This window comes from Triturus cristatus, chromosome 10 (assembly GCF_964204655.1).
Source record: "Triturus cristatus chromosome 10, aTriCri1.1, whole genome shotgun sequence".
In the NCBI taxonomy this organism is placed as follows: Eukaryota; Metazoa; Chordata; class Amphibia; order Caudata; family Salamandridae; genus Triturus; species Triturus cristatus.
The window spans coordinates 1,030,963,634-1,030,985,013 of NC_140593.1; the positions used below are offsets into that span (position 1 = coordinate 1,030,963,634).

Consider the following 21,380-nt stretch of genomic DNA (forward strand, 5'->3'; position numbering starts at 1 on the left):
TATCTCTCACGCACCCACTTACCACTCACATAGGACCCTCTTTTCTCACACCCACACTCATCTGACGGCAGTCAGGACAAAAGATTTTCAAATGGAAGCCGCATTTTGTTGCGTTCTTTAAACAGCTGCTTTAATTGTGCTCTGTGACCTGACCTGCCTGAAGTCAGCACTCAACTGTAACAAGTTATTACAGTTGAGCGGCAAAATCATTTCTTTATATTCTACAGCTGTATGTGTTACAATTCACAGAATATAAAGCTTTAGAGGCAGGTTTTTATCCAGGGTTTGCACAATGCCATGTATAAGAGATAGCTATCTCCTTCCTACATTCCACGACCAGACTCATCTCTATGTGAACATTTTTTGTAAAACCTTCCCAATCCTGGGAGTTTTACACCAGCTAGCCTTCTAAGTGAGGATCACATTTTAAATCTGCCACATCACTTATAATGCCATCCACCTAAAAAAGAACCTTTTTGTCCAGAATGCTCATCATCTGCAGTGGACAGTGAGTTTTCAGATGTAACAACTCGTTCTAAGTGGGATTACGTGAATTTAGACCCATCAAAGTGCTAAATCAGTCCTTCACAAGTGTTGTAAAAATCTTGATCTATCCACCTATGAATCACCCCACTCTTCTCTCTCTGTGCCTTTTCATCCCTGTTTGGGTTAGTATAGACTTTCTGATTTTTTTAACCATACCTTTATGGCTGCCTATGCTCCTTATGTGATTCGCTGTTGTATTCTGCTTCCATATTTTAGGTAAAAATCAGTACTACCGACTTGGTGAAGCTATGAAATGAATACATTGTACCTTGTGTATCATTAGTAACTTTGAATTGGATACAACCAAACCTTACAGGCTATCCAGTTCGGTGTGGAGGATGGTTTTGTGCCTTCTCTACAGCAGTCCTCGTGTGCTGACGTCTGCTCCAGGCACCGAGGCAGGAAATACCTCTGGTGCGAGCACTAGAGGGATTTCCTTTTACTGCATTCAGCCTCTGGTGCCGGAGAAGAGCTTTCCCAGCACCCAAGGCTGTTTTTTCCTTTGAAATGACGATCTGCGCCCGTAATTTCAGAGAAAATGAAAGTGAAATGAGCCGACTGGCTCATTTCAATTTCACAGCATCGGTGTTTGGGGGAATATCTCAACCCCTGAGCACATATTTAGACAGGAGATGTATCACTAGAAAAATGGGATTCTCCCCCTTCTAATGCTACCTTTCCCTAGCAGGTTTTTGCTAGGGGATCGTCAAAGGAGGGTGATCCCCAAGCAGGGATTCACCCACTAGATAAGGGTCTTTCTGCCCCCCCTCCACCTGGTTTGCAGGTTGTGGCAAAAGAAACATGTAACGCGTTCCAATGGGGGTTAGAGAAAAAGTTGACTGCCTCAAGATTGCTGTTGTGGACCTCCCACAGTCTTCAGCACCTGGGGGCCCGGGTGCAGGGGATCAATGTGGTAGATGTGGTCTGCATCCATTCCCTCGGAGCAGTTTCCACTTGGTTGGACGGGGAGCCTCCCTCATCTAGCTCCCTCCCAGGTGATTGTCGTGGCCCTTCGACCACCACCTTTGCGTTGCGGGAGGAACCCAACCCGGCTGACCCCGCTAGCTCTTTTAAATGACAAAGGCTGGGGCAGGGGCCTGTTGTCTTCGCTGCCCTAACTCACCTTGGTTCTCCACAGATACAGACTACGTGGCCACTTTGAGTTACATGACGGAGAAGAATCCAGCTGAGGTCCGTTGAAGGACGCACATTTGAAGGACCACCTCTGTGGTCTGATGAGTGCGGAGGGGCCCTGATCTTACACTGCTGCAGGTCCGCTTCAGGCTTTTCTGTGTGGGATCTCGTATTGATAGATTCTCCCCACACTCACCACTGTGGTGCCGGGTGAGGGCATTAATCTGACAGTAACCATCCTGTCTTCCAATAATACTGGTGTGGTTTTTTACTTTGAAATGAAGATCCGCACCCACAATTTCAGAGAAAATGAAAAAGAAATTAGCCTCTTGGCAAATTTCACTTACACTGCATCAGTGCTCAGAAGTATCTAAGCCCCTGAGCACCGATTCAGATGGTAGAGGTATTCTTGTAAAGAGGGGAATCTCCCCTTTCCAATGGTACCTTTCCATAATGGGTACCTGCTTGAGAATGGCCACAGGAGGGCGATCCCCAAGCAAGGATCCACCCACTAGATACCAGGAACTATTGTTTGAGAGAGAGAGCTGCTCCCTTGCAATGGGTCTTTCTGCCTCTCACCTTGCGTTGCCAGGTTGTGGCAAAAGAAATATGTAACATGCTCCACTGGAGGTTAGAGAAAAAGCCAACTGCCTGAAAACTGCTGTTGTGGACCTTCCACAGATTTCAGGGCCTGGGAGTCTGGGTGAAGGAGATCAATGTGGTTGATGCGGTCCGCACTAGCTGAGCAGGCGGCCTCCGTTACCTGATACCTGCATCCACTCTTTTGGATCAGCTGTCACTTGGTTGGAGGGGGAGCCTCCCTCATCAAGCTCCCCCTGTCAATTCTCATGGCCCTTCGTCCACCACCCTTGTTTTGTGGGGGGACCCGCCCCAACTGACCCCGCTAGGGGTTTTAAGTGACAAAGTCTGGGGCAGGAGCAGGGGCCTGTCGGCTTCATGGCCCTAACTCACCTCAGTTCTCCTCAGATGCAGACTACGTGGCCCGCTTCATGTTACCCAACGGAGAAGAATCTAGCTGAGGCCCATTGCATGATGCATTTTTGGGTGCCTGCCTCTTTGGTCTGGTGAATGCAGAAGGACCCTGATCTTACATTGTTGCGGCTCTGCTTCAGGCTCTTGAGTAAGGTCACCAGGGCGATGTGACTACTGATGGCCACACGGTGGCAGTGCAGTGCTATTTTTCTCCCGGCCGCAGCAGGCTTGGCTGACAGTTGCGTTGGAGTGGAGATGCAGGTGCGGTCTATCAGAGGCTGGTGAAAGCGGGGACTCAGCCATCCTTTTCAGGCAGGTGTTGAAGGTTACACTGCAGTTAGTGGTGCTGCCTCTTGACAGGGGATACCCAGGCAGTCAGTTTCACACTCTGGGGCCATTTCTGCATTGGTGTAGAGCATACAGGGGTTGCTGACCAGGGTGCGGTATGGCAACAAAACCCGCTAGGTGGCACTGCAGGCTCCTCTCCGTGGGTAGTTTCACTTACTCCCGGACCTGGGAGCTCTTGCTGGGGGCACATTCACTGGTGTCGCGCTACTGGTGTTTTTTTTGTGTGCAAGCCAGTACCCCACAGCGGTGTTGCAGGTCCAGGGAATTTCAGTATATGGGTCGCACTCGCCAGTCACTTTCCCACCAGCACGGAATGCGGCGCTCCGTTTGACCATCAGGGAGCGTAGACGCTTCTCACACAGCACCTGCAGCTGTCCTCATGCTGCAGGCTTTACTGTCCCATGGCGCCTTGGAACCAGATGTCAGGGTGAGGTGAGGTGTGAGTGTGAACGTAAGTGTTCCCCCTTTTTTTTTGTGCTACTGCTTTGGCATCTTTGAGGGAGGGCTGCTGGCTATTTAGGATGCTGTGAGCCGGATCGACCACACGTATGCTTTCAGGCCTCTCCTGCTGCAGCACTGTTTTGGCCTATACCCCTCTGGTTACGCCTGCCGCCTCCTCTCAGGTAATTTGCGGACAGGGTGTTGTGATTTATTCAGTACACAGGGGTTGCTCTCACTCTCATAGGGCTGTTTAGTGTGATTACCGGCTCCGTTGGAGACACCAGGACGGGCTGTTTCTGTATCAAGCTGGTGCGCAGTTTGCTTGCGGGAGGGGCGGGAGCCGCTGCAGGGCCGATGGTCTCCTCCTCTCACCTTCCTGTATGGCAGGCACTTGCCCACGCGCTTTGGGTTGTGGCTGTCTCCTGTGGTCTCCGTCTGACGGGTCACGTACCACCAGCACGGCTTAGACTTCCTTTGTTCCGTCCACAGTCATTTCAGCAGGACTGCAGGGCATTGCTGTTGGGCGCCAGTAAGCAGTAGGTCCGGGGGTGCCGCAGACTCAGGCCATTACACCCCCCACCACAAACCACAGAACGGCCGACAGCACACATGTGGGGATTGACCCACTCTGCGCCATTGTTGTATACTTGGCCCTAGGCCCACATGCTGGGACAAAGACCACACATACACGATAGTGGGTTACTGGAATTGGCCACGAGCACGTGCACCCGGACCCTTTTATTGACATGCTCACGTCACTTGTGACGCCTGTGAGGGATGCGTGTGGGGATGCAAGTGTGCCCACTCCCATAGGGGAGTGGCTGCTAACTCAGTGTCTGTCGAGACACTAGAACGTGTCTCGCAGGACACAACAGCTATCAGTATCGTTGGACTGCGCACGTCACTACACGTGTGTTGCTTTTTTTGAGGTGCTATGCGGACGTAACATTCACCTGTTTTGTTTGACATTATGCTGAATTGTGCATGTAGTTACTTCTTTACATTGTTCTCTCTGTGTACAAATACGGCCCATGGCCCGATGCTACTGAAATCATTGACAATGAAACATATATTTGCCCGCTAACTCTTTGACACAACATATTTTGTTTGGAGTTGTGAAATCAGCAACAGCGATTTGTACACTTTGCAGTGTTGGTGTGGTTAATGGTCGAGGTATATATAACTCGGTCGATATATAAAATGATTCTAGAAATCAAAAGTTTAATTAGTGTGAATTCAGGTATAATTTTGTGAATGTTCCTAAATGCCCTTAATTTACATTTGTTTCTTGTTCAATTTCTTTTCCTTCCTGTTTACAGCATATTGGTTTAAAAATGTGCTAATAATATGGGACCAGGAACTTTGTAAAGACATTGAGATTTTTGGACACTTATTGGTTGTTGATATTTTGCTACCCCAAGTGTTTGTGAATAGGTATTTTCATTTGTTTCCTCCTTTATTCGATGGTGAAGGCACTATTATTCCCTTTGCTAGCAAGGAATGTGTTGTAACCCATTTTGGATGATGGATTGTTTTTAATGTATGACTCTGTTGCCTCACTGATTCTGAGCACGAGGAACATTAGAGTTGTACCGAGGTCAAAGAGTGTTTTAATTGCATGACACTGATGAGGTATCTATTCTGATCATGTAGAAACTTTTTAGGTGCACTAGGTATAAGAACATAGACTTGATGTTGGTCCTTTACTTTGCACGTCACTAAACCTGCTTACATTTTTAACAACTAGTGGATGAATTAGGACATGTCTAATGTGTCTGATTTCATCTTAGCATGGAACACATTTCCCAAACTTTGGTGCAACCTGACCATTCTTTAAATGCACTACTGTAGCCAGTAGAATCACATTGGTAAGAAATTTCTTGCCATTTCTTGGGACGTAGTATTTGCAAAACTTTCATGCCAATATATTTAGTGCACTTTGCGGACTTTTTGACTTTTTTGACTCTGGGCAGGCTTGTGACCTTTGTCACACTTGGTGGTCCGAAGTCTTGTAATTTTCTCCATTCTCATCTCCTTTTTTGTACCTTTTCTCTCTCCTTTTGTTCTCTCTTTTTGTTACTTGTATTGTGTTTCTGTTCTCCTCTGTTTCTTTCCTCTTCTCATCATTTACAGATTTTTTTAGAGATCTTCCTTGCGACTTATTCTCTCACTGTTACTAAGTGAATTTTCAGACCTTTGCTGGCATGAGCCTTTTGAAGAATTCCTTTTTTCCAATTGGTCTGTACACAATACGTTAGTCAAAATGAGGGAATCTCATGTGTGTAAAATATATATTTGTTTATTGTATTTAAGATGTTGGGTTTTAAATGTTGTTTTTATACATGTTGATAGTCTTCTCATTAGGTGATGTTAATATTATAGCTTGTTTTTTTGCCTCTGTTATCTTCTCATTTTGTGTCTGATATATGTTTTTTTCTATATAGTGATTGTATTTACGATCACTAGGCCAATTTCTTTTCGCTATCCCATTGATATGTACTGTTTTTGTGGCTTTGGTTTTAAAGATGTTATGTGTTCTTTATTGTCCAGATGCATTGTCTTAATGTTTCATCATGTATGTTATAGTTAACCAATGTATGAATTTGTTTTATTGACATGTTTGCATCCCTTAAGAAGCCCATGTCTTGGGTGAAACGCATTGGCTGCATGTGTTTGTCTATTGTTGAGAAGAAAGAAAAAGAAAGAAAATAAATTGCAAGAATGAATCGACTTATTGCATATTTCAGCCAAAAGAAGTGTTGTGGATATGACTCTCTATTTCACAATTGCCTATCATCTTTTGTGTCTTAAAATATCTAGTATATGACCATCTGGTAGCTGGTCACTTGGAGCGAGTAATTTTCATCCAATTCTGTATGGGTGATTACTTTAGGTGGTGCAGTGACTGAGTTCCCTAGCTGCCAATACTTTTTCAGGTTACTCAAATCTGATGGCGCTCTGTTTCTTTTTCATCTGTTTCTTTTTGAGTCAACAAGTGTAGGTTGTCCCTTATTACAAGCTGTACATAAAATAGGATGAACTTGGACCTCACTGACCACAGGTCTTGATGGACTATCGTCATTTCTGTTAAACAGTTCATCCTTTGCTAGGAACATCATTCTGTCTTAGCAAAGACATGAGAACTGGCAGTATATATTATACCTAGCGTCATCCAGAGAGAAGGGTGTGAACAAGCATTAATGTTGCTATGTCCGTACAACTGTACTGTTGCTTCTTTATTTAATAATCTTGTTTCTTTATGGGAACCATTAATGGGATTTACAAATTGTAGGGACCCATCCTAAGACACAACAGATGGGTTAGTGTTCCCTCCTAATTTAAGGTCCTAGCCTCCTTTCTTGTGCATGGGATTTGTAAATCAATGCCTATAGGAAATTGGATTATTGGTGGAGGGGGTGAAACCATAGAAACTGTAATTCTGGTCAGGGTGAAACAGAAGCAAATCCCAAATTAACCTGTGCTTAACCCTCTGGTAGCGTGGTACAAAAGCAACCAGGCTTAACTTAGAGGAAATAAGTAAAGTATTTATTCAGAACTTAAAGCAGCAATAAAGTGAAATCACAACACAAAAAATCCCACACCAATTTAGTAAAATTGAAATTATTAAACACCAAAACAACAAAAATCCAATCATTAGAACCAGAGATATGCAATTTTAATGACTTGAATAAAAATAGTGCATAAAAGCAGAAACTGTCAACTGTGGTTATTTGGTTCCCCGAACCAGGACAAAGTCACAAATTCAGGCCACCCACAATGGAGCACTGGCCGGCTACAGGGACCCAGCTGAGTCCCTTGGACAGTACCTTATGCCTATGGTGCGCGGTCTGTGCAGCACTGCATTGCGAGGCTTTGCGTTATACGGCTTCAACTCTAAGGGACAGTGAGGCCTGCGATGTGAGGTCCTACATTGGGTTGCATTGCATTGGTTCAGCTGAATCTGTGCGGCAAGACTTTGTGTTGCGTCGTATCGGTTCCGATGAAGCTGGCAGCTGAGCAGTAAGGCTTATTGAGACTTCGCTTCGCTCGGTGTCGATTCCATTGTGGCTGGCAGGTGTGTGGTGAGGTTCTGCAGGTTTGCTACGAGTTGCTCGGTGTGGGTTTCAATGAAGCTTGTAGCTGTGGGGCGAGACTTTGTGGGGTTCTCCTCGCTTCAGGCTGGATTTGTCAAAAACCACAGATGGGCTGGCAAGGCACCTCTATCCCCACTTTCAAGGGTCCAACACTGGAGGGGCACCACTTGAGGGGTTAGGATTCACAACAGGCAGAGTCCATGAGCAGAGTTCAAGAGAAGTGGAGCCTTTTCTGCCCCTGTGTTCTAATCAGGAGGCCTGCAAACTAGCCATTGCAGTCACTAGGGTGTTCCTTGGTTCAAGGTGCAGGTCCAGGCCTTCTCACTCAGGCAGTAGGACAGCAGAGTAACAGACCTTCATGCAGAATAGCAAGCCTTCTGAGTCTTCCGACAGTCCAAAGGTGCACTTTAGAGTTGGGTCTGAGGTTCCACTATTTATACATGGTTCCTACTTTGAAGCAGGGGAAGCTTCTAGAGTCCTCCCGCTACAGAGGTTTCTGGAATTTCCTGCCTCCCTGCCCTAGCCCCAGCTTGTCTGTGGGCAGAAAAGACTAGTGTGAAACCCTTTGTGATGTGCAAGTGTGGTAGGTGACATCTCTGCTCCCCAATCAAGTCAGAGATAGCCGATCCTGTCATCACCTATTCCCCTTTGTCCCACGGTCTGGGAGTAACATACAAAGACCAACTGCTAGCTACACCAACTTATGTGACCCAGGATACAGGCTGCAGCACTAAATGATTTGGACAAGAAAAATGCCAGCTTTCCAAGAGTGGCATTTTCAGAATTTTGACTTAAAATCCAACTTTACAATTAAATAGGGTTTTTAAAGTTCAATTCGTTGGACACCAAACTCAACACTCCTACTTGCACTAAATTGAAAGTTATCACATGTAATAAGGTAACTCAATTTTATCCTATGGGACAGGCAGGCCTTGCAGTAGTAAAAAACGAATTTAAGATTTTTTCACTACCAGGACAAGTAAAATTTTAAAGTACATGTCCGACTTTTTAATTGCACTGAGCCCAGCGATGTGGGCTGTTTAGGGCTCACCCTAGAAGGGACTAATGGTACTTAAAAAGGAAGGTTTAGGCCTGGCAAAACGTTTATTTTGTCGGGTCAAAATGGCAGTTTAAAACTGCACGCAGAGGATGCAATGGTAGGCCCACAGCATGTTTAAAGGGCACTTAGGTAGGTGGCACAACCAATGCTGCAGGCCAACTAGTATCATTTAATTTACAGGCCATGGACATTGGAAGCACCACGTTACTAGAGACTTACAACTAAATGAAATATGTTAATTGGGTTTAAGTCAATGCTACCATGTTTTAGGGAGAAAGCACAAGCACTTTAGCACTGGTTAGCTGTGTTAACTTCAAAGACTCCTAAGCGCAGCAAAAACAAAGTGAGCTAAAACAGGAGGATTGAAGACAAAAATGTTTGGGGGGGACCATGCCAACGATGTCAGGTCCAACAATGCCCAATGGGGACACTTGAGGGAACAACAAATAAGACAACCCTTACACATCTTGAAATACCATTCAATACCCTCCCTTGAACTATTTGGTTAAAAGGAATCAACAATTATTATTACAGAAAATAGTCTGTCTCTGTGTCTGAAAATAAAACCATACAGCAAAAAAATGTTATTGTGATGGATTTAGTGTTACTTTCTGTATGCAATAATTGCTTCCATACGTACCACTACTAGGAAATTCATTCCTGCAATGACATTCTTCAACACCATTGACGGTCCTGCATTCTTCTTCTTCAGTACAGTCAAAGCATCCAGGTGAAGTATAATTCGGATCTGCAGTAGAAAAAATATAATTTTTAAAAAATGTTTATGGTAACTGTTTCCTACAATCTGTGTAGATCATGCTTTCATTGGTCAAAAACATTGTATAATTTCTAACCAACATTTTTCTGACTTTTGCAGACCTTGTTTTAAAAGAGATTTATTACCCTCCTCCCCCCCACCCCAAAGAGCCCTCACCGGCCTTTCGAAACCACCATGATTTGATCTCGTTATGTAAAAAATCCTGATGGGAAGATTTATTTTAGTATGCTTTATATATATGAAACAATATACATTTGCGTAGCAGTAAGGTTCTCTGTCTTTGATAATAACAGTACCTCACTTTGTATGAAATGGCAAACCTAACATATAAGCACAGCAAGCTGACATAACAATAGGGGCTTGCACTGCACCTTCTGGAATTCAAAAAGTAGAGTTGTGCTTGATGAACTGTCTCTGGAGGCAATTCACATTTTGTATGGAGGCAATCTCAGGGTTTTAAGCAAACGCTTCGGTTGTCATTACAATTCTGTTGCAAAGACTTAATTTGCACCTGTGTGTATTCTTCAACCAAGGCATCCTGCTGTAGGTAAGAGAGTGTCATTGACTAATCTGCTTTTACTTTACAGACTGCTGCTTTCTGGGCCAATCAGTAAATGGATCAATGAGGTGTCAAACAGAGAACATCTAAAGAAGTAGGCAGGGCTGCAATTCAAAGTTTGTGAGACAACGCCCACAGACCCAGCCTTGGTAGTGAACCAATAGGACTGCCGTCTTCCTGCAAAGGTTAAAGAAATTCCATGGAACATTCTTTAAACTAGAACTTCCACAGGGTCCTGAACAGCAAATGCATGTAATATGGTATGCAGAATATTATTGTACAGGGCATATCATATAGAACTTTCATGTATGTCCTAGATTTCACATAAAACAACCTCCTTAATCTTGGAGTCCAGGAGTTTTCCGGGTGCCTCATTTGTCCATTTATAGTCTCATGTCAGTCAATATTTCTTCACTGTAACCCTATGGTATAGGCTCTCACAATCAAAGTCAAAGAGGAGTCTGTCAGCAGTTATTTTTTTCAATAACAGAAGGCCTTTAGTTTGAGGCCTTTCCGTAAGTGAGCACATTACACTGCTAAATGTTTAATGACAACAGTGTATTCCTGAGTCCTCTGACCATCTAACCTTTACTCGAAAGGAAAAAAATAATGAAAGACCTTTGTGTACGTCACAGCAGTTCTTTGTGAAACATCAACACACAAGGCTTTGTCAAGAAACTGGCATCCGCTTTAGAAAATGTGTAAGATTGTTTCAGAAGATTTGTTTATGCCTTTCTTCAAATCAGTCACCTGCCCACTTGTGCTCTGACATGAACAAAAGTCACACTGACATTTAAAAAAAACCACATCATGCCCTGGTCGTAACCTTACATTTTGCTTCACTTATGACGTTGTATTTTTTTTTTTTCAAAAAGGAACACGAATGTGGTTTGAGAGTTTGAGGAGTGATGAGTGCAGTACCTCTGGGTGACCCATACAGCATATAGCCAAAGGTGTAAGCACAAGTAGGAGGAGCTGGGTGTAATAATTGCCCGAATGTCAATGATGGGAGCACAAGTTATAGTTAGTTGACTTAACTATAACTGGTGCATTTCAGTGTTTTGTTTTTTAACGTTAGCTCATTTCTCATTTAAACACATATCACTTTAACCTTTGTTTTTTTCCAGTGAAATATATACTGCTGATGGCCTCACAGCTCACATCACTCATGACAAGTTAAATTACAACACTGAGGATATCTCAAATGACATCGCTATTGACATCTATGATTTTGCTATTCGCATTACTCCATAAACCCTTAAATCGTAAACAAGGTTTGCAATAAAAGGGGAGGGAGGGAGGGAGAGAGAGAGAGAGAGAGAGAGAGAGAGAGAGAGAGAGTATATATATATATATATATATATTTATATTTATATATATATATGAATGTATGTACATAAATATATAAATAATAGAAATGGCATGGCCCTAGAACCAAGTCTTGTTTGATGTGCTAAGTGTTATATTGTAGCTCCCCTTTGTACTTAAAGAACATTAAGAATTCAGATGAAATCTTTATTTTATGTTTACTTCATATGCTGTGTATTACAAATAACACTTATGTGATTTTGTATAAAAACACACATTAATAGACAATAAACATTTAAACCCAAGTTCTTCCATTTTACATAAAATTCATTACAACTGATATTAGCAATTTGTCTTGTCAGCTATTTGTGAATGGAGTAGAAGAATGTAGCTGCCTCGTTTCGGTGGAATCAAAGGTATAATCGGCCTTGTTCAGGGCATATATTGCACATAAATCTCTTTAAATAAATCTCTTTAAAACAATGTTACAATGTTACTAAAAAACAAAAATATCATAGTATTACACACTAACTCTTTTCTCCTACTTATCAGTTCTCTGACATGCTAATTTGAATTATCTTATACCTTTCCCTAATTCTCCGGTCAAAACCTATTATCTTCACCAATAGAGTCCCATTCTATATTTGTTTTAATTGTTTCAATTGGGCATTCCATTACCTCAGAGGAAGTGTTACTATTTGTACCAAAGCGTATCTATCCTACATTTAATTATTATGTTGCCTACATAGTTTTACAATGATCACATGTAGCTCCCGCTCCTCTACGGTCATTTTTATAAATAGCAACTACTGTGTTATTATTCCCATATTTATAAATAAATGACACACTGATTTTGTGTTTGTGATTATCTGTGGATATCCCCACAGTCATAATGGACTCATTTATTTCATCACTTACCATACACTAATAATCTTTTGGGCTACACACAAATGGTGTCCATCTCCAGATCGCTGTATTTCATTTGTTCTATCACGGTTCTCACAGTGACAGATCCTTTATGCTGGGGAGACAGAGCTATATAATACGTGTCACTTGCAGTATTTACCTTTCTGTTAATATTTATATGATCTGCATGCATATTTTACATAATGGAGTCCTTAATATTGGGCACTTTGGGTCTTTGTTTTTCTATAATGCCATGCACTTATATTCTTTTATCTCCTGCTGTGTCACTGGACCTATTTATCGCAGGCAGAAAGCACCAGGTATCACATAGACTGTGAAGCCTTCATTTTCTCAACTGAGCTCCCCGTGTTTAATAAATCTATATGGCCTACTTTCTCATGTTCACTACATTTTAACTGGGATGTTTGTGGCATACCTACAGATATAAGAAGTTCTTTAGTCATTGGCTGATTACTATTACCCGGGGTACTCCTAAACTACTCATAGATCTCATCTCAGTTGCAAACATTTGCTTGGCGATGGTGTAAGCAGTTCGAAATTCTGTTTTATAACCTTTAGCATTCCAGTTTTTTCGGGCCCTAAAAATCAAACATACTCATTAATCTTTCATAAATTTCTCCCTCACTCTTAATCAACAATCTCTCAGGTGCCCTCTCTAGCTACTACTATGAAAACATGTGTACTGATCAAAATCTAACATGGGGTAGAAGTTTTGGTAAAAAAAATAGAGACAAACGAAGTTTGTCAAATGTTCTGATTCCTCATGTACCACTTCTGAATGGAAGAGAAATGGGAAGTAAGACAGGATGGTCCATATGGAGTATGTAGGGAATATCAATCTGGAATGAGTAAGAAATATCAATCTTTTATAGAGCAACATCAGAAGAAGCAACCAGGCAACATTCAGGGAAGGGCCTGAGGACAGTATCAGAACTCAGGCCAACCATGACAAGAGTATATGTCAATGAGGAGCCAAAAACAGTGGCATTAAGAGAGGGAAGTAGGAGAGCCCCGTTATTAACCCATCAAATAGGTGTTTAATAAAAGATCAAGAAGAACATATGGAAAAGGGGGAGTGTTTCACCTACAGCACAAGTTAACAACTATGGCATTGAAAGAGATCTAAGGAGGAAAATCAAGTTAAATAATATAGAAAACATGTACCTTATATCAACAGATCCGGTGGTCTTAGACTAGTGTCTACATTTATTTACACAAGAGGTATGGTGAGGAAAGAGGTTGATGTTTTTGAAAGAACAATTGAGAAAGGTATGGAAGGGATTATTGCAAAGAAGTCATATTTGACTAATAATTTATCTTCTAGACACAGGGTAGCCTTGAAGAACCTTAGTGAATGTGGGGTAATCACTGTGAAGGCAGAAGATAAAGGCAGGACTATAGTTATTATGGATACAGAAGATTATGATGCCTACATACACAAACCTTTAGAAGTGAGTGATCACTATAAAAAAGCACTGTGGAATAACATGGAAGACCTACGAAGACAATCAGAGAAGCTATACACGAATATACGACAAGAAAACACAATCCAGATAGTATTCTTAAGGAAAGAAATTATTTGGTCCTTAATGTAGACTTTCTAGTAGAATGTGTGAGAATAATCCTGAACAATAACATCTTATTTTCTTATTTAAGAATTACCTTTATCATTAAATGAAAGGCACCAGTATGGGAGTCATGTGCACCAAGCCCAGTATGTTTATAAGTGGGGAAGTTTGAGAAAAAAAATATCTACAACGAGCTATCCAAATGTGAAGTTCACATCATCACTTATAATAGAGTCCAGTGTGATTTTTAAAGCTATCAAGACAAAAGAAGTAGAAGAGCATTTAGAGGTGGAACACTTTACGAAACTTACAGATAGGAACACCACACTCTATTATAAAAGTTATCTTTCAAAATCCAGATGATAACAAAAAAACTGCATTATACCTACATTTAAGAAGGAACTGCACAAACATAAAGAACTTTGGGAAACATGCAGAATGCTTGAAGGTGAAATTGAAAGATCAAGGATATTCAAACAGGTTAGTGAGACATGCTTATAAAAGAGCTAAATGTTTCAATGGGAATATCAATTTTGAAGAAAAAAAGAAGGAAATAAATGACAAACAAATTGTATGAGTTACTCAATATTTAAAACATTAGTAATATATTAAAATATTTGAGGAATAGAAATTGGTCAATCTCTACTGAAATTAGAATCTCTACTGTTTATATTCATAAAGAACAAAACATTGAAGAATAATCTGGTCCACACTGTGAGAAGTTGGCCTGGTATATGCTGTCCACTAATTAAAGTGGGCACCTTGCACCAGTCCAAACGACCCTTATGTTGTATGAGGTCAAAGATAACCTTTAGAAAGCTATCCCAGTGGTAGCTGTGGAGAGCAGCCTTCAGGCTTAATCTTGAAGGAATGTAAAGCAGCTTGTTTTACCAGAATATCACCTTTAGTATTAACTAAATGAAAGGAGAACCACACAGTAGTTATAAAAATATGTATTTATTTATATAACACGGTCAAGTATCCTCTACACGAGGATACAGCACAAAGCGCACAATACTGCTGCAAAGAAACAATCGTAAGTAGCACAATACATAGTGGGCTCCAGGGGGGAGCCCAAAACATATACTAAAATAGTGGTATAAGAACCACAACTTGAGCCAAGACAATGTCTAGAAGGTGTAGAATCGCTGGGACCCCTGGTGAATACGTAGGGATCCCACAGAGGACAGGTGCAGTGTGAGAACACGACCGCGTGTGCCGTACAATTCTATGGGAGAGTCGTGGTTGAAGATTTGAAGATTCAGAACCCTTCCCAGTGGATTACGAGGAAACCCTTTGGAACTTAAGAGGTTGGAGAGCCACCCCACCCGTGGATACCGTAGTACCAGAGTTACCTATCCCAGGGGAGCCGGGTGCGTAAGTCTGATGTGGTGTCGGAAACTGCTGTTGTTCTCAATTGGAGACTTCAAAGAAATGCCACTGCTGGAAGAAAGAAGAATGTCCGGTGGAACCCACAAGTGAATTCTTGAAGGAAGGAATCCGAAAGCAGAGGGGGCAGAGTCTGGGTCACTCAGGAGTGACCAGGGGCTCGGAATACAAATGCCCACCCATGTAGGGTGCTTCAGGTGCGATGAGGGGGATCTTGATTCTTCAGCTGCAAGGACCAGGAGACGTCTAGGATGACCAGGAGCAGGATACGAGCTGTCTCACGAAGGATGTCGAGTGGTGAGGGGTCGGTGTCCGGAGGGAGCACCAACAACCCTTGGCAGCGGAAACCCACGAGGATGGTCAAGATTGGTTACGATCTGGCCCAGCAAGGACCAGGGGACTCACCACATCAAGAGGAGTCAGGTCTGGATCAACCAAGGGAGCCCAAATAAGAAGCAATGTTGACCCTCAGGAGGACCCTCAGGCTGGAGGCACAGGAGTCGCGAGGGGACCTAAGGCAGTTTCACAAAACCTCAGCTTGCAGGGCATAGAGTGTGAAGAGGCCAAAGTGCTTAGTAGGAAATGTGCAGAGAGGTGGGGTCTATCTACAGCCCAATGCGCTAAGTTGTAGAACGCAAACAAGCATATGCAATTGCAAATGAACATGGTGCACAGGGGTTCAGCTTATGTGGTAACCACGAGGGATAATTGGCCCCAAACTTGGTGAGAGGGCAGCTCGACCACAAGGAACGTAGAAACCCACCTCCTGTGTTCCTGGTGCCTTCGGAGTCCACAGGAGCTCAGTATCAACCAACCGGTCAGATGTGTTATGGTGCCTGCCAATGCAGGGGAGTGACTCCTTCACTCCAAGGGAGATACTTCTTTAGTCTTTGATGCTCCAAAGGGTCCTGCACGGAACCTGTATGGTGCAGCGGGCACAGACGAGGCTTTGGACGGAGCGGGAGACGAAGTCGGGCCCAGTTGAAGTCCAGCGTCTCCAGACGGTCGAAGGTCAGTGATTTATGGTTCAGAATCTTGTCCACATCGAATCTAGGGTCTTGTAGTCAGGTAAGCCCTTTTGTACCCACAGTGGAGAGGATACACCCATGTCTTTTGTCCAGTTACGCGCCAAAGCAGGAGCCAATGGCTCCCAGAACTGGTTTGAGCTGGACTATGGACAGGGACACCAAATGTGCCCCTTGTGCAAACTTTCTGACACTGAGACAGTGCACCCACCCAGCCCCAATACACTAAATCCTGTCTGAGAGGTGGTCACACCTCCCTATGACAGGATGCCTATTGTGCTGCCTTCCCCTGCTCGAGCTTGGCTCATCAGCAGTAGGACAGAAATTTGTCTCTGGCTGGCAGCAACCATTTTGTGCTGTCCAGGTCGAGAAGGCTGGTACTGGGAAGACCAAGGACCCAACTAAGGTTGCTTCAGAAGGGTGGAATCATACCTCCCACACCAGTTACTGGTGTGGAGGCATGATTCCAAGGTGTCAGATACCAAACACAATTTTTTTTGATACAACCCTTTTCGAAATAGCATTTTACGCGAACATATAATGTACCTCTACCTATATTTCTGGCTGTGTCAGAGACAACTCGGGAGAATGGTCTCCAAAGGCTGCAGAGGGGCTCTGCTCATGCAGGGGCAACCTCTCATGTAAAACCCAGCACCCTGCCTTCAGGATTGATAAGGCCTGCTATAGAGGTGAATGATAGGTTTTAAGTGTAGTGACCTATAGATATAGTAAACCTATATCTTTTGTAAGTGATGCAAGCACCAGCTTACACAGGCTGCAATGGCAGACCTGTAGTTCATTTTTGCATGGCCTGTCATGGGTGGCAGAATACATGCTGCAGCCCATGGGAGGCCTCTGGGGTACCTATGCCCTGGGTACATGTGTACCATATATTAGGGACTTATAAGGGTACCACAGTATCCAATCTGGAGTGTACCTAGTACATGTCACAACCAATTTAGGGAGAAAGCAGATAGACTGGGGTCCTGATTAGCAGGATCCCAGTTAGACTAGTCATAAACCTGTAAAACACCAAGAAAAAAGTGGGGATAACCATGCAGTCAGATCCTACCTTCCTACACACACCCATAGGTGGACGATATGAACTAGAGAGCCAAGTATCTTCAATGGAAAACTGATTTTGGGTACTTTTCCTTGCAGAATTGTAGTTTGTGTGAAGGAGACTTAGAAAGTATTAAAGGACAGCATCAGACACTCTGTAAACATCAGGGTGAATTTCAGGGTGAGTATTGTTTACTTTCTTTTATGTCTGTGTGATAAACAATATGTAGGTGAAACAAGATGGGTTGATGAGAATCAACATAATTGAACACGGATCAGCAATAAGGTTGAAGAAAAAAAGTGCACTCCTAGTGGAACACTTGTATGAGAAGAAATAATCTGAGAACAATATTATATGGTTTATTCTGGAAAGAATAGAGGGCACTATGCGAGGAGTTGACCTGAATAAAAAGATGAAATATGGAGAACAATTTTTCATGTCCAAATTTGCAACTGATAAAATCGGTTGAACAACAGGAAAGAGTGGGACAGAATAATCGAATGAGTATTTTAAGATTATGAGAATGTAGTTGAATAGGTACAAAATATCCATCGTTGGTTTCAAATATGAATAGGTAGGTGTTAATAAATATAATGCTGATTTATAAAAATAAGTAAGATAGAGCACATCATCATACTAATGAGATAGAGAAAGATAATTGGGAATGAGAGTAAGGAGAGAGCAAGTTATGAATGAAGTCTGGGGTGATAACGGTATTGCAATTGATATATCTTTGTGATCAATAGTATGTTGCTTATAGTGACTGAATAACAGAAGAGAGATTTTGAGATAAATAATTAATTACACTAACTGCTAAAGATAGATAGAAAACATGGGATGGGTATAACAAGGACAGTAAAATATCATGACTTAGTCTGAATACTATTTATTACATTTAACAGTGGCTATAATGAACTGGAATTGTGATGGCACTTTTATAAGACAAAACGGAGGCAAGATAAGATATCTGATATATATGATCACAAGCCCATGCGGATAGAGATACATTGGAATGATGAGAAGGAGGGTAAAAACCCATATAAGTGTATATAAAAGCAATATAAGATGTAAAAAAAAACAGAACCAAAATGACCCAAAATGTTATGATTGCAGGCCATGCAGCAATCATAATCAGATGTTTTGTGCAAGAAAAAAATTACTGGCACTCCTCAAAAGACCAGATCTTCCATATATTGTTTGACAATAAACAGAGATGGGTATACAGGCTTCAGACACACAAGAATGGCTTAAACAATGGCATCCCTTGGTTAGCACTCAACAAGAGAGGATTGATCCTAACCATGCTGACAGGGACATTCACGGTACCATTTATTTTCCCTTCATATCAGATCACATACAAAGCATGCAGTAAGAACGACTTTCCTTACCAACATAATATGATTACTAATTATGATTATACTTATTATAATTATACACATCCTGCACCACATTTGCTAATATATTTCTAAAAGATCTATCTTCAGCATTGAACACATTTGCCCACCAAGAATAGGGGAACATGCTATTGTCAGTCTTTTCCACACAGACAGTGTCCTATTATTGAGCAAAACAGGAATCGGTCTCCAAAGCCTGTTGAATGGCATTCATAATTATGCACATACCAACAATCTTTTTAAGTAAATTTTAAGATAATCAAAATCCAGTATCATAGGACATTCATTAAAAATAAAACAATGCCTGGTATCTGAATGAAAACCTAGAAATTCCGATCATCAACCAAGGCATTTTACGCCTCACAAACAATATTCTAAAAACAGAGCCACTACACTCCTCCATACGTTTTGGGTCCTATCAAACCAACTTCAGGTCCTAACAGTGACACCAATACTAAACATTATTAGAGCTGAACTAATTCCAACTATTGCTCTCCGGTTCTGCTGGGAAGAGACTCAAAATACTTTGATGATATAATCTCCAACACATATAGGAGGATCTTCCGCCTCCCACACCATGCTTCCCACTCAAATTCATATTAAATTCGGATTGGTTAACCAAGCAATTGCCCGGCAAGCGGCTTTTTTGATGATGTGCTTTACATTTTCTCAAGAACAACCTGACTCCCTGACTATAAGCAAAAAAGTTCCAGTACGACAATTCTTGGAGAAACCCCTGATAGCACTGCGAATAAGGAGTTTCTGGAACACTCTGGTTAGCTTTGGAAATTTCAAGAGACACCTCACGATGAACATGCAAACTCTTTCTCAACTTGAGGACAAAACTCAAATTAGCAGTGTGCTCACTACTCAATGGCAATCAACAGCTACTCCTCGCATATCAGACAACCTTACCTAGACCTAGCTATTCAAAGGTTTTAAAAAATAAACTTATGCTGTGTCAGTTCAGAGGGCTCCCATCAATTGATTTTTCTCAAAATTACTTAATAGCAACCCCTGAAAGAGATGCAGGCTCTGTGACTATGCTAGAGAATCTTTTGAACATATTGAAAGTACCTGCCCAGTGTTAATAGACAGTAAAATGGTTAAAGTGCTATCCGCAAACCCAGGAAACCTGCCATGGACTGTGTGCCATATCGACTCATATCACTGCTGAATGCAGAAGCGAAAATACTAGCGAAAACATTAGCGGCAAGGCTGACACCACATCTCACTAAACTAATACACCTGGACCAATCCGGCTTTATGCCGGGTTGGAACACAGCTCTCAATCTGAGACGCCTGCACAGTGTTATGGCTCGTATACCCACGATACGAGAAGCGACGGCCATCCTTTCCTTAGACGCCCGTATGGCTTTCAATACGGTTGAGTGGCCCTTCCTGTTCGCTGTCCGCAAACATCTGGGCTTTAGTCCCAAATTCTGCGCCTGGGTTTGTCTCCTATATACCAAACCCCTAGCACAGGTAGTGGTTAACGCCCGCCTCTCGGATGCTTTCCCCCTTGGACGTGGCACTCGTCAAGGCTGCCCCCTGTCGCCGCGATTATTTGCCTGGATTAGGTGGGAACCGACCATTCGGGGCCTCAAATGGGCAGAGGGATGGGAGGACCATATATCTTTATATGCGGATGATATACTATTATATGTAGCCTCCCCCAAGAAATCCATCAGTAGACTCCTGGACATCTGTGAATCTTATGGCAAATTCTCCGGGTACACTATTAATTGGGAAAAATCGAACCTGTACATCCTGCATGTCCCCCGCCGCAGCTTCCGAAGGGATGTATTCTGCAAACAGCAGAAGGAAGCTTTGAATACCTGGGAATCTACATCACACCAATACCAGAGGAATTTACGGAACAAAACCTCTTGGTGCCGCTGAAAAGACTACGCCAAGATACAAAACATTGGCGATCCCTACCTTTGGCACTGCTCGGAAGAGCGGCACTATTCAAACTGATGGCGCTTTCCAGATTTCTCTATGCCCTTCAAAAAAAACCGTTTCCGGTCCCCCAAACTTATTTTAAGGCGATTACGGCCAAAGTAACTACGCTACTATGGGACGGAAAACTGGCCCTTATAGCTATGACTAAATTGGTAAAGGGCTGGTATGATGGTGGAATCGCTCTCCCGAATATGCAAGTATACTATTGGGCCTCCCAGCTGATTGTGCTAAATCAGTGGCTTCACGCCCCCCAAACTGACCTAACTTTCCGCTCTGACAGACACGAATTGGGAGAGGGAGGAATAATGAGAGCACTATACAATAAGACTCGCAAAACATCACTGTTGGGACCGATGGCACACACAGTTCAGATTTGGCATAAGCCACTCAAGAAGCTAGGATGGGAGGTCTGATCACACAACTGACTGCACTCCGGGAAACTCAAAAGTTAGGTAGGCTCAGTTCTAGTAAAGGCTTCAAACATGGGACTCAATTGGTATTTCAACAGTGGGAGACCTCTGGAAGAAGGGGGAGATACTCACCTTTACACAACTCCAAGAACAATACAAGATGGCACCCATGGAGTGGTTTAGACATATCCAAATTAGGCATGCACTCACAAAAGCCATTCCAGCGGGTACGGTACTCCCAGAAGCATCCCCATTAGAAGAATGGCTACGAACAGAGCATATGGACAAGAGAGCCATTTCCCTAACATACCGTATAATTATTAACAACCAGCCAAACCCAACTACAGTGCTCCGTGAGAAATGGCAGGTAGAGGTTGG

General features: G+C 42.6%; 1 protein-coding gene across 1 annotated transcript in view; it reads right to left on the reverse strand.

Annotated features, from left to right (window-relative positions):
- LOC146796475 (uromodulin-like) overlaps positions 1-21,380 on the reverse strand; it is a 435,032-nt gene that overhangs the window by 102,583 nt on the left and 311,069 nt on the right. Inside the window, exon 11 of the mRNA XM_085629080.1 lies at positions 9,257-9,364. Within this exon, the coding sequence (XP_085485206.1) occupies positions 9,257-9,364 (108 nt within the window). The remainder of the gene's footprint in view (positions 1-9,256; positions 9,365-21,380) is intronic.